This window comes from Gopherus evgoodei, chromosome 1 (genome assembly GCF_007399415.2).
Source record: "Gopherus evgoodei ecotype Sinaloan lineage chromosome 1, rGopEvg1_v1.p, whole genome shotgun sequence".
In the NCBI taxonomy this organism is placed as follows: Eukaryota; Metazoa; Chordata; order Testudines; family Testudinidae; genus Gopherus; species Gopherus evgoodei.
In genome coordinates, this window is record NC_044322.1 from 131,816,657 (window position 1) to 131,844,470 (window position 27,814).

At 40.2% G+C, this 27,814-nt stretch overlaps 1 protein-coding gene across 2 annotated transcripts in view; it reads right to left on the reverse strand.

Moving 5' to 3' along the window:
* Positions 1–27,814, reverse strand: part of ANOS1 (anosmin 1) — a 179,072-nt gene that overhangs the window by 130,556 nt on the left and 20,702 nt on the right. For both annotated transcript variants that reach the window (XM_030572375.1, XM_030572367.1), the window contains one exon: positions 15,764–15,811. In XM_030572375.1, coding sequence (XP_030428235.1) covers positions 15,764–15,811 — 48 coding nt within the window. The remainder of the gene's footprint in view (positions 1–15,763; positions 15,812–27,814) is intronic.

Here is a 27,814-nt window from a genome sequence, read left to right on the forward strand (position 1 = left end):
GAGCCACTTCAAAAAAAACATAGGCTCCATTCTATGAATTTTCCAACTGAACATCAAAGTTATGTCCTAATCTAAAAACTATGACCTACTTACGTCATTCAAGAGATGATTGATATCACCCTGCAAGAAGCCCATATCAAAGATGATGCCCAAGAATCACACTGCCATATTGCCGGTTACAATCATGTTGCCTCCCTCCATCACCTGAAACACAGCCTTGCCACATACATCAAGCAGGTCATCAAGGATTATACCATGGGAGATGCCAGGAGCAACCTCAGAACCATCACCATCTCAATAAGAATTGGCAAGATAATAGCAGTTAAGGTGTATAAACCATCAAATACAGACTGGCTTTCTCCCTCAGTACCAACAGCTTATCACCCAGCTACATGAACGATCATTTCTATAGCCATCACACAACATGGACTATAATAGTAATGATTCCGCAGATTGGCCATCAGACAAAGACACACACCTTCTTTTTGATGCAAAGGACAGAGGCGCTTTTCATTCTGCCTGTTAGAACAGAGATTGGTCTCTGTTTCCTCACCAAAGACTAGTTTGGAATCCCTCAGAATGCCTCCAGAACTATTCTTAGCAACTTCCCACTCAGACAGCATTGATTGGTGATCATCTACATTGGCCCTGAATGCCCAGCAATCCTAGCTAGGATTCACTGCGACTGGTAAGGCAACCCTAACAAAGCCCAAAAATTCTGATCATTTTACCGAGTTTGTCTGAAGACCTGCAAGAAAAATATGTCTCATGGGTATTGAAAAGGATAATCCCCATGCTGGAAACCAGAAACAGAAAGGTTACTGAAGGAATACCAAAAGTCTGGTGAACTGAACACTGAAACACCCCTATTAGAGTCTCTGAATTCAATGTACCATCAAAGATGGATCAAGCTCTTTGTAGCTTTGGACTTTACTCACTCCAGCCACAAAGCTTGGCTATTGCTGCCTCAGCTTGGGGCTGCAAACATCAAAATACTGAACGCTCCTTATGAATTCAAAACCACCAGGGGACAAGTCTATTAAGTTCAAAGTGCACAGAGACCTCACTGCCTGCCTTCTCCCCTCTATCAGTGCCCTGCATTGTTGAGGAGGTAAATAAGGCCCTCACTCACCAAAGCCAGGAAAGCTGCAGTTCCTGAAGGTGTCTTCATGGAATTTCTGAAAAACCTCAGAGCCAAGGGACAACAATGGCTCACAGCACTATTCTCCGATATCCATTCCTTAGGGCTTGTCCTGAGGATCTGGCATAAGGCTATGGTCATTGACATTGCCAATCCCTCATTGTATTGGCCTGTATTACTCCTCTGCACATTATACAAGCTCATGGAGAAAATATTACTAGCAAGAATTAGGCTGCTTGTCACAATGTTACCAAATTAACAAGTGGATTTCCGACCAGGCTACAGCTGTACTGACCAAATATTAGCCTTAAGAACAGACACTGAAGTCAGATTCCAAGGAAAACTCAAGCTGGGGCAACTTTCTTAGCTTATCTGCCATATGGAGCAATGGCCTCCTCCTAAAAGCCAACAAAATTATCCCACGCAATGCAACAATAACATTCTACTGATACATACTGACCAATCACAGGTTTCATGTTTTCCTTGTGACCCAGTCAGCAGGCCATATGCTATTAATGATGACCTACCACAGGGATCAGTCTTAGCATGATCCTGTTTAATATTTTCACCAGCAGCCTTCCTCAAAATCATTATGGAAATTTATCTATGCAGATGATGATGCTTTGATCACACTGGCATGGGATTTACCGACCACAGAGCAAATCCCAGCTAAGGATCATAAAATCATGGAAAAATATTTCTTATATTAGTGGCTAAACCAGACCTCACTAAAACTGTCATGTCATCATCTCATCTAAACACTTGAAAAACTAGGGCAAAACTATACACGAATTTCTTTGACCAGCAGATAAGATACAATCCCACGCTGACATATACTGGATTGACATTAGATGAAAACCACTAGCACCTTAAAAATATTCAAGACAAAATAAAGATGTGTGTAACTCTCATAGAGAAATTGGCAAGGACAATCTGGGGAGCTGATGCAAATGCTCTACTACTGCTTCATTGGCTCTTGTCTACTCTGGTGCACAATATTGCTCATCCATTCAGGCACATAGCTTGCACACATCACTCGTTGAGTCTCGATTTAACACCTTCATGCAGATTATTACGGGAACAATAAAATCAGTGTCACAACCATGTCTTCCCATATTGATGCATATCCACCCAACCCAAGTTACTGTGACATAAGAATTCTTCAGGGGTTCTATAATATTTTAGGTAACAAGGATCTTCCAATACACAAAGACCTAAATAATATACCAAGTTTCCAACTCAATCCAAAGAACCTTTTTTGCTTTTAGTGCAAGAGCTCAAAGACTCAGGGTTTTTTTCCCCTAGAGATTAATGGTGAGCAAGCTAGAAAGATGCCAGTGTCCCAGATAAACACCTCATCAAAGAACCAACCAAAGAATCCAATGGCTTTTTACTTCAATGGAAAATATGGTCTACTTTGAACTACGTCCACATATTACATGGCAAATGCTTCCACCTGCTCCATAAATGGAGACTGAAACACAATCCTATTTGTGACTGTAGAAATGGACTTCAAACTATCATAGAAGATTAGGATTGGAAGAGACCTCAGGAGGTCATCTAGTCTAATCCTCTACTAAAAGCAGGATTAACCACAACTAAATCATCTCAACCAGGGCTTTGTTAAACCAGGCCTTAAAAACCTCTAAAAATAGAGATTCCACCACCTCCCTAGGTAATGCATTCCAGTGCTTCACCACCCTCCTAGTGAAATAGTTTTTCTCAATATCCAACCTAGACCTCCCCACTGGAACTTGAGACCATTTCTCCTTGTTTTCTCATCTGCTACCACTGAGAACAGCTCCATCCTCTTTGGAACCCTTTTCAGGTAGTTGAAGACTGCTATCAAATGCCCCCTCACTCTACTCTTCTACAGACTAAATATGCCCGGTTCTCCCAGCCTCTCCTCATAAGTGATATGCCCCAGGCCCCTAATCATTTCTGTTGATCTCCACTTGACTTTCGCCAATTAGTCCACATCCCTTCTGTAGTGGGGGCCCCAAACTGGACGCAAAATTCCAGATGTGGCCTTACCAGTCTCGAATAGAGGGGAAAAATCACTTCCCTCGATCTGCTGACAATGCTCCTACTAATACAGCCCAATATGCCATTGGCCTTTTTGGCAACAAGGGCACACTGCTGACTAATATCCAGCTTCTTGTCCACTGTAACCTCCAGGTCCTTTTCTGCAGAATTGCTGCTTAGCCAGTCAGTTCCCAGCCTGTAGTGGTGCATGGGATTCTTCCTTCCTAAGTGCAGGACTCTGCACTTGTCCTTGTTGAACCTCATCAGATTTGTTTTGGCCCAATCCTCCAATTTTTCTAGGTCACTCTGGATCCTATCCCTACTCTCCAGTGAATCTACCTCTCCCCCCATTTTAGTGTCATCTGCGAACTTGCTGAGGGTGCAATTAATCCCATCATACAGATCATAAATAAGGATGTTAAATGAAACCGGCCCCAAGACAGACCCCTGGGTCACTTTGCTTGATACTGGCTGCCAACTAGACATCGAGCAATTGATTGCTACACATTTAGCCCAATGATATAGCCAGCTTTCTATCCATCTTATAGTCCATTCATCCGATTCATACATCTTTAACTTGCTAGCAAGAATATTGTGGGAGACTGTATCAAAAGCTTTGCTAAAGTCAAGATACACCACATCCACTGCTTTCCCCATATCCACACAGACAGTTACCTCCTCATAGAAGGCAATCAGGTTGGTCGGGCATGACTTGCCCTTGGTGAATCTAATGTTGACTGTTCCTGATCACCTTCTTCTCCTCCAAGTGCTTCAAAATAGATTCCTTGAGGACCTGCTCCATGATTTTGCTGGGGACTGAAGTGAGGCTGACCGGTCTGTTGTTCCCTGGGTTCTCTTTCTTCTCTTTTTAAAATATAGGCACTATATTTGCCTTTTTCCAATCATCCGGGACCTCCCACGATCACCAAAAATTTTCAAAGATAATGGCCAATGGCTCTGTAATCACATCACCCAATTCCCTCAGCACCTTGGATGCATTAGATCTGGACCCATGGACTTGTGTATGTCCAGCTTTTCTAAATAGTTCTTAACCTGTTCTTTAACCACTGAGGACTGCTCACCACCTCCCCATACTGTGTTGCCCAGTGACCAGTCTGGGAGCTGCCTGTGAAGACAAGGCAAAAAAAGCATTAAGTACTTCATTTTTTTCCACATCATCTGTCACAATGTTGCCTTCCACATTCAGTAAGGGTCCCACACTTTCCCTGACCACTTTCTTGTTCCTAACATACCTGTAGAAACTCTTGTTGTTATCCTTCACATCCCTTGCTAGCTGCAACTCCAATTGTGTCTTGGCCTTCCTGATTATACTCCTGCATGCTCTAGCAATATTTTTATACTCCTCCTCAATCAACATCCTAAATAATCTTAGCCCAATGGTATCTCTCCATCCACTCCCTGTCACCTGAAGCAATCAACTAGATCCCCCAGCCTAGACTTGGACATCTAGCATTGCTGCTTTGAAGCCATATTAAAGAAGAAGAATGAATGAGGCAGGGATCCCATGGCATTTCCTAACTTTTGAATGCTTGACTTTGCAATCTGAATCAGGTTATTTTAATTTCCCCTCTCTGTGTGTACGTACAATTTATATTATGTGCAGCTATAACAACTCCCATATCATATGTCATCAGCAGATTTTTAACCCTGATCAAACTGATACTACTTGAGTTATAGGAATGACAATATTAGTTGGCAGCAGAAGTCTGTTTTCGCAAAGTAGGATGGCTCCAGATGAGGAGTGTGGGTTGCGGTCAGGGGAGAGCCCGGCCCAGGTCACCTTTCTCTACCCCTACTCTGAGGGGATGTGTCTCATAGCCTGGGCTTCAGCCCAAGTGGGAATGACTACACTTCTATTTTTAGCCCCATAGCAGAAGCCCCACAAGCTTGAGTCAGTTGACCATGTTTTTTGTTTTGTTTTCTGCACTGTAGACATACCCATATTTAGCCTACTGTAGGCTGTCTCTTGAATAATTGTTGGATGTGTATTTACCATTCATACTGACGTGTTTATGTCAAAAACATCTCAGGACAGAATCACAATTTTATGCCCCTTCTTTGCAGAAAAAAATCCCAGTTCTCACTAGAATATTTTTACTTTTACTTCGGTTATCAAAGTGGATCACTTACCTGGAGCCAAACTATTCTGATTACTTTCACAGCTTTGTCTAGGAAAGCACAAGTTTAGATTCATAGATTCTAATGCAAGAAGAGAACATTGTGATCATCTAGTCTGACCTCCTGTATTAACACAGGCCATAGAACTTCCCCAAAAGAATTCCTAGAGTAGATCTTTTAGCAAAACATCCAATTTTGATTTAAAATTTGTCAGTGATGAAGAATCCACTCCACCCTCGTTAAATTGTTCCAGTGGTTCAGGGGTTCTCAAACTGGGGGTCGGGACCCCTCAGGGGGTTATGAGGTTATTACATGGGGGGTCATGAGCTGTCAGGCTCCACCCGAAACCCTGCTTTGTCTCCAGCATTTATAATGGTGTTAAATATATAAAAAAGTGTTTTTAGGGTATAAGGGGGGTTGCACTCAGAGGTTTGCTATGTGAAAGGGGTCCCAGTACAAACGTCTGAGAACTCCTGCAATTGTTAATTACTCTCACTTTAAAAATGTATGCCCTATTTCCAGACTGAATTAATCTAGCGTTAACATCCAGACATTGGGTCATGTTATATCCTTTTCTACTAGACTGAAGCACCTAGTAGTTTTTTTTTTTAATTGATTTGGACTTCATTCTGTTTGCACATTATAATTGTGATCAAGTCATGATCACTTGTGCCTAAGATACCATTAATTTTTTGTTTTGTGATCAATTCCTGTGAACTTCGTCAAGACAAGGTGGTCCAATATAGAATTCCTCCATGTTGGATGCAACACTTTTTGAGTTAGGAATTTGTCATCTATAATATTAAGAAATTCTGAGGATGTTTTCCTACTGGCAGCATAAGACTGTCAGTGTATGCCACTACATGCATCTGATGAAGTAGGTATTAACCTATGAAAGCTCATGCTCCAAAACCTCTGTTAGTCTATAAGGTGCCACAGGATTCTTTGCTGCTTTTACAGATCTAGACTAACACGGCTACCCCTCTGATACTTGTCACTCATATTGAAATCCTCTATGATTATGCGGATTTTTCCCCTATGCATTATAGGTAGGTGCATAAAGAACAAGTCAACCTGTTCCCTAGTATAACTTGGTGATCTGTAACTGACGCCTATTAATACCCCATCTTGTGCTTTATCTGCTAGGACATTGATCAACAAGTATTCAAGATAATTTTCTTCTGAGTTTTCAGTGACTAGGAAACAGGTAATGCCATTTTTTACAAAGTGTCATACCCCTCTCCTTTTGCCAGCCCAATCCTTCAAATAGGTTATAACCACTGATTTTTAACATTCTAATCATATGAATCATACCACCAAGTGTCAGTGATACCAACTAGATCAAATATGTAGTCATAAAAGAGAAATTTCAATTCTTCCAGTTTGTTACTCAGACTCCTAGCCTTGGTGTGTAGGTAATTAAAGAATTTCTTCTCTTCACATCCTTTGGTTTCCTGAATAAATTTTATTCTCAACATCTCAATTTTATGCTAAATGAGTACTCATATCATCCCGCTTTTTATCTTCCCCTTTGCTACTAGTTTCACATTCTCCTGACTACTCTACCCAGCATGTCGCTGAGAAGACCAGTTCCCATTCTACTGTGGTGGAGGCCATGCAAACTGTACAGCCCTCTCTCCCCACAGAAGGTGGACCAATGTCCCACAAAATTAAAACCTTCTACCACTTACCTCATCCATGGTTCATTTCCAGAATCTTCTCCCTTCCTTCACTTATGGGACAGGAAGGATCTTGAGAAGATCACTTGGACATTCTTCTTTTGCATGCTTCTGAATTCCCTAAAGTCTTCATTATCTGGGAACTACACTGAAATGTAGTGTCATTAGTGCCAGCATGAACCATCACCGATGGATCCTTGCCCAACAGCTCCAGAAGCTTAACCAACTTTAGAGTGATGTCTCATGTTTTGGATCCTGTTGCCTGCCAGTTTCTTGCAGAATGTTCCTTTCATTCTTCTGAGTATCAAATCCCCAATAAGGATCAACTGATTTCCTTGAATAATTGGAGATCTCTTTGTGGGTAAGCTGGATTTTCTTAAAGGTTGGGCTTAGCTCCCATCCATAGGATGAGCTGGATCTTGAGAGATATCGTCCACAGCTTCCATATTCCATCTGTTCTCTCTGGTGGCCACAACCTGCATGGCCTCATCTGTTTCCAGCTGTGTTGAATTCTGCCTTGACCTCTTGCCTCATGTCAGGGACTGCAGGTCTCAAATGTCAGTCCACCTGTCTTTTATGAGCCAATAAGTTCCAACCTGTAGAACATTGCAAATCCATGGATATCTGCTTTTAATCCATGGACCATTTTTGTGGATCATGGGTTGGATGCGGACACAAATTTTGTATCCGTGCAGGGTTCTACCAACCTGTCACTCAGTGACCTGCTAACAATTACCAGAACTGGAAGCTCAACTCTGACAGAGGGCTCCAGTCCAGGGATCTGATTGGCAGAATACTGGGGGTCCTGATTGGTTTCCTTCTTTTATTTAAACCAAGCACAAGAACAGGAAATTGTCCATGAAACTAGGTTACCCCAGTTTAGCACTGTTTCCCTTGCACTACCTGCTCGTACTGCCTGACTCTGATCTCCTGGTAACCTGCCTTTGCCTGCCTCGTGACACCTGACTCTTGGTCTGCCCTCTGGCATATCTCAGACTCTGATCTCCTAGTATCTGACCTGGCAGGTCTCTAAACTCCTACTCTGACTGCTAGATAAGACTGCCTCATAGACTCATAGACTCATAGACTCTAGGACTGGAAGGGACCTCGAGAGGTCATCGAGTCCAGTCCCCTGCCCTCATGGCAGGACCAAATACTGTCTAGACCATCCCTAATAGACATTTATCTAACCTACTCTTAAATATCTCCAGAGATGGAGATTCCACAACTTCCCTAGGCAATCTATTCCAGTGTTTAACTACCCTGACAGTTAGGAACTTTTTCCTAATGTCCAACCTAAATCTCCCTTGCTGCAGTTCAAGCCCATTGCTTCTTGTTCTATCATTGGAGGCTAAGGTGAACAAGTTTTCTCCCTCCTCCTGATGACACCCTTTTAGATACCTGAAAACTGCTATCATGTCCCCTCTCAGTCTTCTCTTTTCCAAACTAAACAAACCCAATTCCTTCAGCCTTCCTTCATAGGTCATGTTCTCAAGACCTTTAATCATTCTTGTTGCTCTTCTCTGGACCCTCTCCAATTTCTCCACATCTTTCTTGAAATGCGGTGCCCAGAACTGGACACAATACTCCAGCTGAGGCCTAACCAGCGCAGAGTAAAGTGGAAGAATAACTTCTCATGTCTTGTTTACAACACACCTGTTAATGCATCCCAGAATCACATTTGCTTTTTTTGCAACAGTATCACACTGTTGACTCATATCAAGCTTGTGGTCTACTATGACCCCTAGATCTCTTTCTGCCATACTCCTTCCTAGACAGTCTCTTCCCATTCTGTATGTGTGAAACTGATTGTTCCTTCCTAAGTGGAGCACTTTGCATTTATCTTTATTGAACTTCATCCTATTTACCTCAGACCATTTCTCCAATTTGTCCAGATCATTTTGAATTTTGACCCTGTCCTCCAAAGCAGTTGCAATCCCTCCCAGTTTGGTATCGTCCACAAACTTAATAAGCGTACTTTCTATGCCAACATCTAAATCGTTGATGAAGATATTGAACAGAGCCGGTCCCAAAACAGACCCCTGTGGAACCGCACTGGTTATACCTTTCCAGCAGGATTGGGAGCCATTAATAACTACTCTCTGAGTACGGTTATCCAGCCAATTATGCACCCACCTTATAGTAGCCCCATCTGAATTGTACTTTCCTAGTTTATCTATAAGAATATCATGAGAGACCGTATCAAATGCCTTACTAAAGTCTAGGTATATCACATCCACCACTTCTCCCTTATCCACAAGACTCATTATCCTATCAAAGAACGCTATCAGATTAGTTTGACACGATTTGTTCTTTACAAATCCATGCTGGCTATTCCCTATCACCTTACCACCTTCCAAGTGTTTGCAGATGATTTCTTTAATTACTTGCTCCATTATCTTCCCTGGCACAGAAGTTAAACTAACTGGTCTGTAGTTTCTTGGGTTGTTTTTATTTCCCTTTTTATAGATGGGCACTATATTTGCCGCCTTCCAGTCTTCTGGAATCTCCCCCATCTCCCATGATTTCCCAAAGATAATAGCTAGAGGCTCAGATACCTCCTCTATTAACTCCTTGAGTATTCTAGGATGCATTTCATCAGGCCCTGGTGACTTGCAGGCATCTAATTTTTCTAAGTGATTTTTTACTTGCTCTTTTTTTATTTTATCTTCTAAACCTACTCTCTTCCCGTAAGCATTCACTATATTAGACATTCCTTCAGACTTCTCAGTGAAGACCGAAACAAAGAAGTCATTAAGCATCTCTGCCATTTCCAAGTCTCCTGTTACTGTTTCCCCCTCCTACTGAGTAGTGGGCCTACCCTGTCCTTGGTCTTCCTCTTGCTTCTAATGTATTGATAAAAAGTCTTCTTGTTTCCCTTTATTCCCATAGCTAGTTTGAGCTCATTTTGTGCCTTTGCTTTTCTAATCTTGCCTCTGCCTTCCTGTGTTATTTGCCTATATTCATCCTTTGTAATCTGACCTAGTTTCCATTTTTTTAATGACTCCTTTTTATTTTGTAGGTCACGCAAGATCTCGTGGTTAAGCCAAGGTGGTCTTTTGCCACATTTTCTATCTTTCCTAACCATCGAAATAGCTTGCTTTTGGGCCCTTAATAGCGTCCCTTTGAAAAATTGCCAACTCTCCTCAGATGTTTTTCCCCTCAGTCTTGATTCCCATGGGACCTTACCTATCAGCTCTCTGAGCTTACCAAAATCCGCCTTCCTGAAATCCATTGTCTCTATTTTGCTGTACTCCCTTCTACCCTTCCTTAGAATTGCAAACTCTATGATTTCATGATCACTTTCACCCAAGCTTCCTTCTACTTTCAAATTCTCAACAAGTTCCTCCCTATTTGTTAAAATCAACTCTAGAACAAGCCTGTGTTCTGGTAGTGACATTCTGGTAGTTACAAACTGCCAAGACTCCTCTCTGACTTTCTTTCTCTCTTACACCTTGGTGGCCAGTATGATGCTGTATGGTGTATGTGAAACAGTTTATGATTTTATGGATACCAATACTTTAAAATTATGATGAATCATGACAGATATGCCAGGTAAGGTATCTGCAAAAATGTTACAATTTGCCAAGTAAGATAATCTTTTTTATATGTTTGTATCACCTTTGTATTATGAGTTACAGCTATGTAGGGTATATCTGTATTTCTAAACTTGTGCTGTGTTTCTGGATGACACCCCCAGACAGATTGGCATCAGCACTGCCTAGCCTGTTCGATGGCCCATGAAGGGTCATCAACTGCACAACGAACTCATTGAAAGGAACTAGGGGATATATTTTATGAATCAGCAAAGCATGTGGTATGCTTTCAAATAGAACTTTAAGGCCTTTCCACGGCATGTGCTGTAAAGCTTGATTTTGGAACACAGGAAGTATAAGCCACATTGCAAAAGGAATATAAAGGGCAGCTGCATCATCTTGTTTGTCTCCAATCCTGCTTCCTACCTCTGGAGTAACTTCTTCACAAACTGAGGCTATGAACAAAGGACTGAATGATCCATCCAAGCTGGGGATGTATTCCAGAGAGACTTTCAAGCCAGTAAACTCACCCATACTGCTAAGAATCTGATATATGGACTCTGAAGTCTTTGTATGTATGTGACTGGTTTACCATTTAACAACTGTCTTTCCATAAAGAGAAGGTGGCAAGATTAAGAGAGACGGGAAAGAGAAATTAGGAAAAAGGAAAAGCAAAATTACCAAACCATAATATATAGGGGATATTTTCTAACAAAGAAAACAAAAATGTAGAAAATTAAATAGAAATGATAACAGGAAATTAAAACAATAAACAGATCCCAATCCTTCTCCCATGGAAGTCAGTGAAAAAACTCCCATTGATTTCAGTGAGAGAATGTTCAGGCTTGCAATCTCTGTCGTCGGACGTGTTACCAGTTGCTGTCTCAGGTCTGCAATGAGATCCATACAGACAGTCCCCAATACCCCATGGAGTCCCTCTGACTTCCATGGAAATCTGTGCAGATGCCAGCATCCAAAATGAAGATGCTAGAGTCCATGCTGGCAATGGGTGTGTTCAATGAATAATAGTAATTTATTTATTTTTATTTATTCTGTAGTTATGGGGATGGTCTTAATGATTATAAAAGGCCACCGACAGTTTTGAAATTGCCCATCTATTAATATACAACTAGGAGACTGTCTTCAAATGTGCTCTTCAGTTTTATCTTGTGAAATGGGTCACTGGAGATATCTTATTAGATTAAATCATACAGATGAAACCAGTGGTACATATCTTGCATTCATAATCATGCTTTTGTGACCTGTTCCATTAAAATAACAAAAACTAAATGGTCATTTGAAACTGGTCTATAGTTGGTTCTGTAAGAACTGTAATCAGTTTTGTTCATTATATTTACATCTCTTTGAAAAAAAAAAGTGGTTCTCAGGTATATTCAATTTACATTTCCTGTTTTCAAGCCACCAAGACTATCCCGCACACTGGTATTAGAGGATATTGGTATAATATCTTGCTGTAACTTCAGAGTTACTGAGATCAACAACATGAATTTCCATTGTATTTTATTAATTACTGTGTTGAACTTATAAAGAGCTTCCTTAAAAAGAAAAACAGCAGCATTAAAGATGTACACAATATTTCCTTAGATTGGCAAAAAGCTTACTATATATACACAAAATGATGTAGAAGGTTTATGGACTCGATCTTCAGCTGTGCCACGCTACTACTAGGAGGAATTCAGAAGAGTCATGGGGGCCAATCCTAGGCCAACCAGAGGCTAAAACGGGGATCCATGGCTTTTAAAATGAGAAAACTTAAGTTCTCCCCCTGATAGAATGATTTGGGGGAAAAGGCATTTTCTTCCCCAAAGCTCCCACTTGTAGGTTTTACCGCAGGAGAGAATGATCTGTCCCTCCAATGAAGAAAACTCTAGAAAAATATAAGATAGGGGAACAATCCTCATGGGGAGACAAAGTGGAAGACATAATTGTTCTCTTTTATCTCTTACTTTTCTCATCCTACGTAATGGATTTTAAATAGTTAGGAAATTGTAAGTTAAATATTTGTTGTAAAACATCTAGGTGGTAAGGAATGCACAAGTACAAAACACAAGGGATGTGCCTGATCATTCCAAGGCCTTTCAAACCTCTTGTTCTTACTACCCAATTTCCTTTTTCTCTAAAATTGTCTACAGATTTGATTAAAAAACTTCACTAATTTAAATAATGGAATGTAAAAATAAATCAATGAATTAACCACACAGTCTCTCAGAGAGATGTCATGTGCTACTGACATGATTTCTTGACAAACTTCTCTGTCATATATGAGATGCAAATAGCTGTGGTGGCAAATGATGTCATTTTAATGTGTAACTATCTGAGCGCACTTGCTAACAAGGTAAAAGATAACATCTATTGCCATTGCTTGTGCCTATAGTTATTTGCCCCATAAAACTGTGCCCATAAGGACGGTGGGAACAAAACTAAAGGTACACTGTGAAAGTTGGGTGGTGAACTTATAAAAATTTGTTCTGAAATGTTAAAAAATTGTCTTCATTTTACACTCTGGTTGAGATGACCAGAGCAGTGGAGGGAATATGGAGAGAAGATGTCTGGCAAAATCCCCCACACTACTTTGAAATCTCAGCTTTTATGCAACTCATCTATTTAATTATAAATTACAAAATATGATGGGGTAAATCCTGCTGCAAAAACTTTCTGGGAAATCACATATCCCATGGACTCAGCACCACTAAGAATACAGTCTAATACATATTTATTTATTTTCCTTATAAATGCCAAACCTATTGTTGCTATGCAAAATATTTATGTTACCCTCCTACCTACTGGGAAATGATAAGACAAGCTATCATGTCCACTCTAAGCATTCAGCAATACAAGATGTGAATAATAGTCACGTTTTCAGTTAAAAAAAAAATCTTAACTTGGAACATTCAGTCTTTCATTCCTTTCAAGACAGTAATTCAATATAAAGGTTGCCCTCAAATTCATGCTAGATAAGATATATGTTGTATGGTTGCTATGCACTTGGCACTGACTCAAATGGATGTTCATTTAACCTCTGTCCTGTTTTAGCAGTTGGACCACATTTTTGTTTGTTTCCTTCTTTTTTTATGCAGACAAAAGCCATTCAGTGAGTTCCTTTCAGAGATTAGCAGAGGTACAGTATCAGCCTCAATAATAAAAAGGGAAAACGACATCAAGATCATTGAAAGGACGTGAAAGTCCCCGCACATTCTTAAGGAGGTGATTTAATTATGATGTATCACATACTCTGAATGAACCTCTTTTATGGGTGGTGAGGTTTCTCTGTAACAGTGTAACAAGTAGAACCTGTTTCCTTGAGAATTCAGGATGGCTGAGTATTGAATTTGAGAAGAGCTATAGTAGGAATATTTTTCACTCTCTCTTCTGATCCCAACATGCTACTATTCATGTGCAGCCAATGTAATTTACAAATATAGCATCTTTATCATTGATAAGACTAATAATCTTTCTGTGTTGTATTTTGATTTTCATGCAACAGCACACTCAATAAGGAACTGATCCTCTAGCGTCATCAACTGGAAAAATGCCATTGTCTTCAAAGGGAGCTGGATTAGACCCTCCATGATCTAAAATTCTTACTGTGGGGATGTTGATACAATATATACCAAGGATCACCATATGCTAGAGCTAATATTAGCATCAGCATTTAAGCAGATTACATTAAAACAGTAATGCACAAACCTTTTTGCGTATGGGAAGTCTGGGTTTCATAAAACAGTACACTCAGCTATGTCAACTAACCAGTGCACCTCTTTAGTAAGTGATCTATTCCATTATAATGCTATTGGGTTTTGATCTCATTTATAGTAAAACTATCAGGGAATAAACAACAAATATAGATCACTACATGATTCAATGCCTAAATTATTGTAAGCCTACATCATGGAGATTTAGGGTCTGTAGCCTTTTTCCACAGTTCCTCATTCTTCACAGTTTTCAGGTGAATTACTAAGGTAGGAAATGGATGCATCTAATATTGTGTGTTTATGAAAAGAGCAGTCAGTGACTAGACCCTGCAGTTCCACTTTAACCCTCTAACTCTGCTGAAGCATTGTTGCTTCTCTCCAGGCAACCTAGCAAAATTCTTGTCCAGCAAAATCAGTTGGTTATCAGCTCACTTACTCCCTAAGCTTTTGGGGTCAAAGAGTCATCTTGAGAAAGGGTAACAGTAGAGTCACTGGGATTTGTGAAATAATTTTGTCAAAGAAATTCAATCCTATGCTGTATATTAAGCAGCCAACTGAACGAAACGTCTAATGTTGGAGTATTTCAGAGTTATTGGACGTACACTTTAACAAGATTGGCTGCTTCACTCACTTTTCTAAAACATTGTGTCAGGTAGAAATTATGGGTCAGATTTGCAGTCGGTGTACACAGGTATAATTCCAGATTGCTATAGGCCGGGCATGGGCAAACTTTTTGGCCTGAAGGCCACATCGAGTTTTCAAAATTGTATGGAGAGTTGGTTAGGGGAGGCTGTGCCCAGCCCAGCCCCTAACCCAATCCAACCCCCCCCCCGCTTCTTGCCCCCTGACAGTCCCCCCAGGACTCCTACTCCATCCAACCCCCACATTCCCAGTCCCCTGATGCTGCCCCAGGACTCCTGCCCCATCCACCACCCCCTGTTCCCTGTCCTCTGACCATCCCCAGACCCTCCGCCCCTGACTGCCCACCGCCACCCCATTCAACCCCCCCTCCTTCCTGACTGCCCCCCCGGGACCCCTGCCCCCATTCAAACCACCTGTTCCCTGCCCTCTGACTGCCCCAACCCCTATCCACACCCCCAACCCCTGACCACCACCCTGAACTCCTCTGCCATCTTACTGTGCTGCCTGGAGCACTGGTGGCTGGCAGTTCAGTGAGCTGAGCTGAGGCTGCGGGGGAGGGAGAACAGTGGGGGAGGGGCAGGGGGAATAGCCTCCCAGGCAGCAGCTCATGGGCCGGACCGGGTGGTTCCCATGGGCCAGATGTGTCCCGGGGGCCGTAGTTTGCCCACCTCTGCTATAGGCCTATTCCCATTTCCACCAGCAGAGGATATGGCTCTCTGGGTGTTTTATCTGCCTATAAAGATCACAGGACTATGTTTTATCATAGCGAGTGTTTTTCAGAAGAAATCTTTACCAGTTCCTTCAGAAGACAAGTTTCTTAAAGTCAAAGACAAGTTTCATTTCCAAAAAAAAGAGTGAAATCTTCTGGGTAGTTAAAGAAGCACGTACCTTTGAACACTGTTTATGATTCTGGCACCAAACAAGGGAGTCATTGTTCTGCAAAAGAAAAAGAAAAATATATATATTAATATTAAATATGTCATTAAAAATTGCCCAGATCATGCCATCAGTTTTTAGGCTGAACGTCTCTTCTAATTCTGTTTGGAAACTGATGTTACAATATAAACCCGGTATCAGTAACAATCCCGACAATTGTTTAGTTGTTATTGGGTGAGATCCTCATCCCTGCATTGGCCCCTTTTCATTGGGTAAAAGGCTTAGCATGGCATAAAAGTCCCTTAAAAGCCCTGGTTACAACTGGGAGAGAGTTCCCCCAGCATAGTCACAGAGGAACCCAGCCATAAGGCTGCCTTCTGAGGATTTTCCCACCCAGCACTGATTGTAGAGGCAGGCTGAGGGGCAGAACTGAGAACAGAAGGAATGTGTCAGAGCATATCAGGCAGCACAGTGGAGATTCAAGGCAGTGCTCCAGCTGACAGGGGAGGCTGGTGTAACTCTGACAAGATCTTAGGGCATCTAAGTTACGACAGGGGTCTCTACAGCCCCCAAAGTAGCTCACAATTGATAAAATGCAAAGGTGGATTAAAACCACTACCGTCCTTCCTCCCTCAGGAGTGTAAGTTTATCTAAAATTCCCAAATCTTATCTCTTATTTTTCATCTACTCTGCATAGTGGGGTCTGTGGATAAAAGCACAGGAAAGAAAATCATTTTGTCCATTTTTTCCCTTAAAGCAGACACGAAGGCCTTGATACAGCAAAAGCATTGAAAACACATGAATAGTCTCAGACATCAACAGGACAACTTGCATGTTTAAAGCTAAGCACATGCTTAAGCACTTTGCCTGGCTAGGACTTGAATTATAAACATTGATTTCCACATTTATGTGAATAAAATAGAGAGAGAATGGTGGTGGGACATAGTACATACACTTTCTGAATTTGGACCTGCATACTGGACGTGATCCAAAGCCTACTGAAGTCATTTTAAATGTGTCCATTGATTTCTACAGGCTTTGGATCAACCCATTATGAAGTACAAGGACAGATACTAAAAACACTGAATTAACAAGAATTATGGCAGAGTAAATGTTTTTAGTATCACAGCTATTTGCTAGAATATCTAAGAAGATGATATATATAAAGAGGAGCAACCCGTATTCCATTTATCCAAAGTTCATTTTAGTAGCAGTCTTAAAAGGCTCTTGATTCATATAATTTGATTTCAATATTTTATGGGCATTTGCCTTTTCATCTTCACAATTATCTAATATAAAGCCCCTGCTTCATACATACAATCTCATATTTAGCTGAAATTATTTTAGAATTTTACTAGCTACAATGTTTATAGACACAAGAATAGTTACATATAAAAACAGAAGTCATGCACAACCCCTTAAAAAGACAAATAGTTGAAATAAAACTTTAGGATCTCTATAAAGAACACACACGAGTGGGAATGCTTTAGTGTTATCATAGAATATCAGGGTTGGAAGGGACCTCAGGAGGTCATCTAGTCCAACCCGTTATCCTCAATGTCACTCTAGAATGTATTGATTCCCTTTACAAATCTAGCCACTGGAAATGTTAAAGCAATATTTTACGTGCTACTTTCATCTTCTTACTTCTTCACGTAAAAAAGTAACCGAAATAGCAATGATTGCAATAACAGATTAGTAGTGACATTGTTTTATTTCCTAGTCAGACAGCCCTTTCTACTGAAACAAAAAAAGCATTCTTGTTTTTTAATTGTATCTGGTACTTGGAACAATACCTCAACAAATATCCAGATGGATGGGTTTCTTTCTTTTTAATGTTTTACATCTACAAACATTTGCATTTTCCTACTGTAAACTAGTATGTGTTCAATTAAAAAACAATTCTAAATTCAGGGCCACATAAAACCATCACTTAGCAGACTCAGCTGCGTACAAACTAACATGAATGTTATACTGTCCTTTATGAGGTGAAAGAGCAATTTTTCAGTGCTTTATTTGAACAATATGGAAACTAGAATTTTAAACCCTGATTCCTCTCCCTTTGCAAATGACTAATACAAATAACATTTACATTCAAGAAGTGATTTTTTTAAATGAAAACCCATCTGGATAGAACTTTATGTTTCAAAGTATCTGAATTCTTGAATTTTAGCTTGGAGATTCTACCTGCTAGATTCTCTTGCATGATCTGTATTTTTATAGAGTCAAATCTAGGTCCCACTTAATACAATGGGAGTTTTATCATTGATTTTAATGGGACCATGATCCGACCATTGTACTTGACCTGTACATTTAAGGCCAGATTGCCTTTGAAAATTTCCTTCTGAATTTTAAAACAAATGAACCAAAAATTCAAATGCAAGTGATTAGAAAGTGAAAGATGACAAAGCCATTTGCCTTGGAAATATTACAAGTACATAATTCAAGCTTTTGATGAAAACATGAAAAACAAGTATTTATAAAGAAATTAACAAAGATATTTAGATGCTTTGCTTCTGACAGGTGTGCATGCACACTGCACTATCGTGTTGCCCAGCCAGTAATGTCATTGGGGATGATCCTTCAAGATACAAAGCACAGGTGTTCTGTGCCTTCCACTCCATAGTAAATGGAAACAGAGGGAATCCAGCAGTGTACAGAAAGTTCTTAGCACCTTGCCAGATCAGAGGATTTGTAAGCATGCAAAGCACTGAAACGTTCAAGAACCTTGTTTCTATCCATGGCCTGGAACAGAGAAGTACTTGTAATAAGTATTATCACAATATCCCTCCAAAGCAACTGGAAACTGCCAGCTATGGAGGCAAGCCATGACAAAAATAACTTCCCTCATTGGCATCTTATTCCATAATTTTCCATTATGAGGTTTCTTGAACCTTCCTTTGAAGCATCTGATACCTGACACTGCTAGAGATAAGAGGCTAGGCTAAATGAACCACTTGTCTGATCTATTATGACAATCCCTATGTCCCTATTATCATTTTTGAAAGTCTGTTCCTTTCAGCAATCTTTGATTCACTTTTAATTGAAACTCCTATTCTTAAAAAGCTTCTTCTGTCAAAAACGAAAGCCCCATAAATGAAGAGAAAAGCATAGAAACAAGTCCTTCATATGACAACCTGTCCCCTGCACGAAACAGAGCTACTGAGTAGACAGATCAATAGCTGCTCCTAAGGCAAACATTAAGGAGATAGCATGAGTTTACAACACTACAAATGCAGCTCATACAGACATCTTATTCCCAATATTTTTCATTAACCTGTCAGCAACCTCTGCAGTCTAAACATTTATATGCTGTGAAACAGCAATTTCTCCTAACTGATATAACACTCTCCCACCACTCACTCACTAACTAATTAACTGTGTTTATGGTGTGTGCATATATAACTCCATATACAGCATAAATACATCAATGAGAATTTCTCATAGGGTCTTGGGGATTCCTTTTTACCTAACCAAAAATGACAGGCAATCCATCTTCAGGAATATGGAAATAAATCGATTTGAACAGGGAATAGCATTCTCCACATCCATTTAACTTTCTCTAATTTGCAGAAACTGGGATTCAGATTGCATAGTGAAGAAGTTAGCTATTGTACAGCACTGTGCTAAGTTTCCCTTTTTAGACTCCTCCTCCAAGTTCAACAAGCCTTGCAGATGCACCTTATTAGCCCATCATAGGCTCAGAATAGCTCATTAGCCTCCTCATACCCAGTGTGAGGGCGTGTCCCTTCACATACCCTTCCCCTCATGATGGGATGGCCGTTCACAGGGAAGGGGGGTGAGGGTTTGACTCCATCATCGATCTCTTGTGACAAGAAATCAGAGTTAGTGTGGTCTGGTGTTCTGTTCAGAAACTATAGGGTTGTAATGCAAGATACTATCTCATTAAAAGAGGGTTCTTGTCCCTCATGGTCTGAATCCAGTGTATGGTGGATTCAGATCAGTGAATAGGGAGAAGTGGCTACACAACAGGTAAAACCTGAAGGCATCTACCACCCATTTGATCGTTAATGCCTCCTTTTCAATAATTGAGTATGACTTTTATCTAAGGAATAGCTTCCTACTTAGGTATAGGACTGGGTTTTCTTCTCCTCCAAAGTCCTATGAAAGAACAGTGCCGAGATCGATGTTCAAAGCATCTGTATGTAGTATGAATGTCCAGGAAAAATCAGGGTTGAAGAGTATGGTTGACTGGCATAGTCATGTTTTCAGTTCCCTGAACATTTCCGTGAACTACCCATCCCAGTGGATCTTCTTAGGGTTGGTGCCTTCCTCAAATTCTCCCTGGTGAACATACCTATGTTTCTAATTTTCTCTCTTAATTCAAATATATTGAGTCATACATAAGGCACTAACATCTTGCTCTTCCCACCCTTCTCATAGCAAGTCCAAGATGCCTTGCTGTTGGCAGACATACAGAAACTCAAATAAGAAGAGCTCTGTAGAGGTTTGTGGGATCTCCCCAATGCCAAAAAGGGCTGATGGAAGTACCCAGTCCCACTGCTTAGGGTTGTCATTAGCAAAGCGTTTTAATTTTCCTTCCGGGGTGTTATTAAACTGCTCTACTAAACCATCAATCTGTGGTTGGTATACCAAGGTTTTCAGGGACTTGACCTTCAGAAGGAAGCATAATTCCTTCATCAATTGGGAAGTGAAGTTAAAGTCTTGATTGGTTCATATCTCGTAGTATCTCTGCCACCCACTTTTACCACCACTCCGATTCCATCTTGAGCAGAGCAGCTGGCTGCTATCCTCTAAGGCTTTTTTTAAAAAAACCCTTTGTAACAGGCATAGTTTTCCCACATTCTCAACCATTTGTGGGGGAGGGCAGGGCTCTCTAGGCCCCTCCAGGTCCCATTGTCTGTTGTTTACCCTCTCTTCTGCCATTGCAGGTGTGCCTTGTTAGTGCAACACAAGCCCAGAAGAGCTCTTTATCTTTTCCAACCCAGTGTAAGGGCATGTCCTTGTCTGTACAGTGTCTAGTTTCTACACTAAGGACACATGTTCTTCCTGGCCACTGATGACCAGTAAGCAACTAGTGCACCTGCCTTTTGTTGAGGTTCTCAGTGTTTTTCTGTGGGGAATCACAGGATGCCAGATTAAAGAAGCTTCTGCAAGACCTCCGTTCAAGAAACTCTTTTGACACTAAGGGAATGTCTTCACAGCAATTAAACACCCTGAGTTGGCCCGTGTCAGCTGACTCAGGCTCACCCTACTTGAGCTATGAGGCTGAAAAATTGCCGAGTAGATATTCAGGCTGAGAGTAGAGCCTGGGCTTTGGGACCCTTCTCCCTCACAAGATCCCAGAGTTTGGGCTCCAGCCCAAGCCTGAACATCTACGCCATAATTTTGCAACCTCATAAGCCCAAGTCAGTTGACAAGGACCACCCATGAGTGTTTTATTGCTGTGTAGACATAGCCTAACAGATTTGCTAACTACTGATCCATATCAAACTCCCATTTTCACAAAATGTTCTTAGGCAGGTCATGTGGGGGCAATCAAGTAGGTTTTTAAGTTAAGTGGGGCAAAATACAGTAAAACATTATTGTACTTACTACTAAGCTGAAAATCAATGAAAAGCTGCATGTTGTTGATGATTCATGAATCTTTGGAAGTGAAAATCCCTTAATCTTTTCAGTTGATACAATGCCATGGATGAAACAAATGATAACAAGAGCTGACTGAATTAAATAAGTCATGTAATAGACCCAAATCCACAAGGGCAGCTCCTGGAATTCTGCTTAGGGCCCCCATGTTCCCTTTAACATACATGTTATAGAAGATTAGGGTTGGAAGGGACCTCAGAAAGTCATCTAACCTAAACCCCTGCTCAAAGCAGGACCAATCCCCAGACAGATTTTTACCCCAGTTCCCTAAATGGCCCCCTCAAGAACTGAACTCATAACCCTGGGTTTTGCAGGCCAATGCTCAAACCACTGAGCTATCCCTCCCCCCCTATGTGGAAGGGAACTTGTCACTGCAGAGCAGGAGAGTTTTGTCTCTGTGATATGCCTCCCCTACAGACTCCAATCCTGCAGAAACTACTTGACTGGAGAGAAAGGGAAGGGGTAGGATCCAGCATTGCACATTTGGAGATGGCGAGGAGGGAGTTGGTGAACAACCTGGGCTTCTTTCCTAACTGAACCTAGGGATATAGACAGTGTTAGCTTCTATTTGCTTGTTCCTCTTGAGGGTAATTCTCAGGGCAACATTTGGAAGAGGCAGCATGGAGGCACAAGACTTGCATACGATGGTCTGCATGAGTACAGAGCCATCTAAGATAAGCTCAGATCCCAGGGATACATTTCATTGGTTTTGGGGGCTGGTCCCCAGGCATCTGTCATGGGGAGGGCAGAGGAACACCCAAAAGGACTGCTAGGAAACTCCACAGATTGATATCCACAGGCTGAGGTTCCCTGGGAAGAAATCCAAAATGGTAGTCCGTATTTTGGAATACATATTTGGAGTGCATCTATTGCTTTGAGTAGGAGAACTCTCTATTGTATGATCTTTCAAAGCAAAATGAAATACACTGATTTCTGAACAAAACCCATAGTTATGTCACAATTACCTAAGCTGCAGAAAAGTAAACCTGGATTTCCAGCTAGCCCAGTAGAATGAAGCTATAAGGATCACTGCTTGTCAGAAGAAGTTATGAAGCTTTGACATGTCTAATGATCTATTTTGAAGACTTAATTGCATCCCTATAAACACAAACCAAAATTAATTACCATGGATAACATACAGCCTAACAATAGATATGGAATTTAATCATCTAGATTACCCGCCAATACTATTTTAGGAAAAACTACGTCCCAAATTATGTCAAATTATGAATGGTGTTATGTGTAGAAAGTATCAGCCTAATTTCTCTGTGGACTTCAGTGCAACACTGGTATCCATGTTTCACTTTTATCGATAGGTAGGAAAGAAAATGATAGTAAAATATCTTCCCCATGACATTTTTCTGATCCTATGTAATTCCTGTGAATGATTTCAAAGATTATTCTTAATTTACCTAACAGACTGTGTTTATTCTAGTTTATAGTGAAATCTATAAAGCTACAACCCATAACACATCAAAAAGATATGAGCCAGCAAAATAAAATTGATCAATACTTTTCTGAGTGATTTAATGAAAAAATAAAGTCAAGATCTAGTGCTACAAAAACTCCAGAGACTTCAGTGTTTCTTCACTGGCCCTAATAGTTAATAATCTCCTAGAGAGACAGCTGTCAAAATCTAAACCTCATTAACAGAAGAATGAACAGGAGATCAGTAGTCTTAAAATTATATACCATACATTGTTATGGTTTAATTTAGGCCTTTAATGAAGATTACATTTCTTCCTTCTACTAGCGTTTACTATAAATGGGCACAAAAACTACTAGAAAAACAAAGCTGTACAAACAAATGAGCACAGACAATCTTTTTGATTTCTGCAGCACTTGTGAGTTATGACTGCCTTCTTGTGGTTTTATGAACTACTCCACGACACTTTCTAGAAGTCATCCCCTACCAATGAAGTTTTACTTTATTCAGCAGCAGTTTCAGTCACATTATGAAAGAAAATTTTAGATTTAAAAATAAAGTTCAATAAGGAGCATGAGACAAAGAACCAAGAGCAAATAATGATAACTTGAAGGTAGAATATGGAATCTCATATTCAATAGCATTTAATATGCATTGGGACAAACCCTGCTTGCTTTCCTCAGGTGCATAGTCCCATTGAAGTCAATGGATCTACTTGCATGAATAAGAAAACCAAGATTTGGCTTACTGTGCACTTTTCTGTAAACTATATTTCCTCAGGATACATAATGCTTCCACTTTAGCTTTTCTGTCAAGGTGCACAACTGAGTTCACTGGATCTGAAAAAATAAACTAGCAAAGTAACATTCATCTAGAATCTACCAGGATGTAACCTCCTGGAAATATTTTTTGTACCAGAGCGAAAAACAACTACATACATTTCACAAAATATAGCAGCCATATTTGGACTGTATTAGTAATCATATTAAAGTATGACTGAGCCACAAACTACATACATTTAAAAGTTCAGCAATGTTCCAGGTCTGGGAAACATTTGTGTGCAACTTATATTGCAAATTAATTTGCTTTTGTAAAGGAAAACATGATAATATATATTAATCTTCGATTGTACAACTTCAATATATAATATACATAATATAATTAATTATGGATTTCATGGTACATTGCAAAGATACTTGGGATAAAATATATTTATCATGTACTCCACTTGCCAGCTCTTTGCCAACTAATCCATCTCTCCCAGAACTACTTCCAATACTCCAAATAGCTGAATAGCATCTAAAACAGGGATTGGCAACATTTGACATGCGGCCCACCAGGGTAAGCCCCCTGGTGGGCCGGGCCAGTTTGTTTACCTGCCACATCCACAGGTTAGGCCAATCGTGGTTCGCCACTCCAGGCCAATGGGGGCTGTGAGAAGCAGCTCAGGACGAGGGATGCGCTGTCCCATATATATCAACATGCAAGAGAAATTTCCCATCATTCCTCCAGACTGACATTTTCCTCTGGAAATTACAATGGCCTGAGGCTCAGCTTGGGCAGTATTCATTCCTGGATCAATGACAGGTTTCAGATCCCAATACCTCATGCCCTTGCAGAGCCAAGGATACAAGAAACAGTGGTGATCTAAAATAGTTTATCTATAAAATATATGGCATGTAAGAGCACATGATAGTTTTGTATAGCAGAAAGGTTCTATTACCATGTGTTTGGGTTGGCCATATTGCTGATTGCAGGACTGAGCCTATTGGCACAACCTAGCTATTAGTATTGCAAATTAATTCCAAGCCTCTGTTAAACTCAGCAAGTTTTCACCTTTGGTTTATTTCATTATACTTCATCAGTTAGCATGCTAAATACAACGTACTACAGGGTGGCCATATAAATTACTTTCATGGTGCTTCACTTGTCTCTCAGGTTGCTAAGTATGCTAAGAGAATATTATTAAAGTTGAAAAATAAAGTTCTCACAAATTGGGAAATGCCAGTATTAAAGTAGCCCATGTAACTTTAATATGGCTCTCTTTTGCATATGTATTATAATGCCTGCCTTAATTATATGATCACAGGCTCTCTTTTCCACAGGAACCCTGTCTCATTAAGTACACAGGATGAGGATGAGAAGCATCCCATCTACCAGGTCTACCAGTTCCCAGAAAGGATTCATGTCCAAATCTAACCAATTTGTAGTAATTCAGGAACCAAATAATTGAGTATGAACCTACAGCACAGCCCATCTTCACTCTGAATATTTGGAAAAGTTCTAAGAGTAAACCCAGAACTGTATTGTGCGTGAAGTGCTATTTTCAAAGGCTCAAAGACTTAGTCAATTCCAAACCAGTTTTCACCAGAACACTTAAAGACACTTTTCCTCACTGAGGGCTTTTTCCAGGACAAATTTCAGTTGCTACACTCTCTCCCTACCCCTCATCTTATTGCCTTAGCTGTTTTTAAACAGTCAAGTCATTTTCTGATCATTAGAAAGGTATTTCTTTTCTCCTTTTCCTGCCCTTCTCATGCCAATACAGCTGAAACATTTTGCTGAAACTATATAGGAAAAAAAAATCATCTATCCTGGAAATAAAACCAGAGACCAATTCTGGGAAAAAAATCAACCTGAAATGTTAAATGTTAAAACAACGGAACAGAATGGTAACTATTACACAAGCCAGAAGTACCAGGGAGCTACCAAATCACTCTATAATAATGATTTTCAGTGGCAGAAATCAGAGGAAGAATTAAGTTAGGATTTCTCTCTATCTTATTCTGATAAAGCTTTCTAGAAATCAGAAGGCCTTTCATTTATCAGTGGCTCAGAGGACAGTCTAACAACTGGTAAATGAGGATGTACTATAAAAAGAAAATATCTATCCCTTCAGGACAAGACTGAAATATTTGACACTGACACATCCTCGGTCATCTGTAGTGTAACTGGTATGCAGAGGAATCATTTACTGACAAGTTGTGTTTCAAATGTTTTTGGCATCAGGTAAAGGAAGTAAAAAATAAACATTTGCGCTCCAATTGTTGGAAACTTTGTAATGTTTTAGATCTCAAAGCCACCTTTCATTTTAGACCTCTGCATGATCCATAGCATATTAATTGCTTCTGAAAAATGCAGAATTGGATATGGAATTCTTTGAACCAGCTCTCAAGTCTGCAACTGTATTATATATTCTTTCTACGGTCTCAAGACAAAACTTCCTAACACACAAACACAATATATATATATAACTTATGCTCAAAAGCAGAAAATTCAAATAAATTGTAGTTCCCTTTTTCCAGCATATTGTAGCTTTTGCTAAGCAGTGCTTGACACCACAGACCAGTAGTTTTTCCTTAAATCATCCAACCCTGTAGCATTATATAATGCTACAATGGCTCCATCTTTGGAAGGTCCCAGGTATTGCTGTTAGGCAACTTCTTATCTGCCGAAGAACCCTCATCCCATTCTATTCTATTCAGATTCTTATACCATGCTCATCACTGTAGTATCTGAACACCTTCCAGTATCGCATTAAGCAATATGATTAATATCAGTCATGTGTTATTCCCCATTTCATCATACTTTATCAATCTTCCTGCATGTATGAGGCTGGTAAGACAGATAATGAGGTGTGTTGGGTTGCAATACTATCACTATGTTGATGACTTTTAAATGTTTCTATCCTTTTCACTGCGCCTGGAAAGTGTGGTCTGTTTGCTTTCTTCATGTTTGGCACTGAAAGAGGCTTGGAAGAGAATGATTTGTCTAAGGCTTCATCCTGACAAGATGTATGCCAATAGCTTTGGGCAAGCATCTTAAAGGCATGAAGGATTGACATCCACCCCCATATTGTGGGATTTGCATATGTTGATGAGGTTTACAGTTTTGGGATGTTTCTGAATCTGAAGGCATCTGGATGCACGTTACCGTAATAATTATAAACTGGTTCCTATTTCACTTCTGGTTTAAATTTGAACTGTTGATCTTGATTTAAAAGTCCTGAATGGTGGTTTCTGGCTACGTTAGAGGCAGCTACTCCCCCATCTACCATTGTGGGAGAAAACCATCTGGAATAATTTCTTCTAATGCTCTGTCCTTTGATTCAAACTCTAATTGCTAGGTTGCAGGTCATTTTCAGAGAATGGTCCTGCCTCAACTATGGAATTCACTCTGTTGGCCCAACAAAACCAGCTTCAATTTTTTCTTCATGACATAGCTTATTCTATTGGTTCATGGTTCATCTATTAATTCTGGCCTTGAACTCTGGAGGATGATGTGAGGATGATGCATTAAGATGGCATTGAAGGAATTCATTTTACATGTCATTAATTAATATATTGTTTCTTGTTGTATTTGTATGGACACTGTTGTGACAATTGGGCCTACAAAGTGTACTCTAAATTCAACTGTGAAATGGTGCAAAAGTTAATTAGATGTCACAATAGCCTATGACTTTTTGTCTGCCTGTGAATTAACCATGTATATCAGAAGCAGGAAGCCTCCCAAGCATCCAGTGGGGCCACTGGACGATTGAGATGCTAAAGGAGAACTCAAGGATGATAAAGCCATTGAGGAGAAACTAAACAAATTCTTTGCATCAGTCTTCACGGCAGAGGGTGTGAGGGAAATTCCCAAACTTGAGCCATTCTTTTTAGGTGACCAGTCTGATGAACCATCCCAGACTGAGGTGTCATTAGAGGAGGTTGGAGCAAATTGATAAATTAAACAATAATAAGTCACCAGGACCAGATGGTATTCACTCAAGAGTTCTGAAGGAACTCAAAAGTGAAATTGCAGAACTACTAACTGTAGTCTGTAACCTATCATTTAAATCAGCTTCTGTACCAAATGACTGGAGGATAGCTAATGTGATGTCAATTTTTAAAAAGGGCTCCGGAGGTGATCCCAGCAATTACAGGCCAGTAAGCGTAACTTCAATATTGGACAAATTGGTAGAAACTATAGTAAAGAACAATATTGTCAGACATACAGATTAACATAAT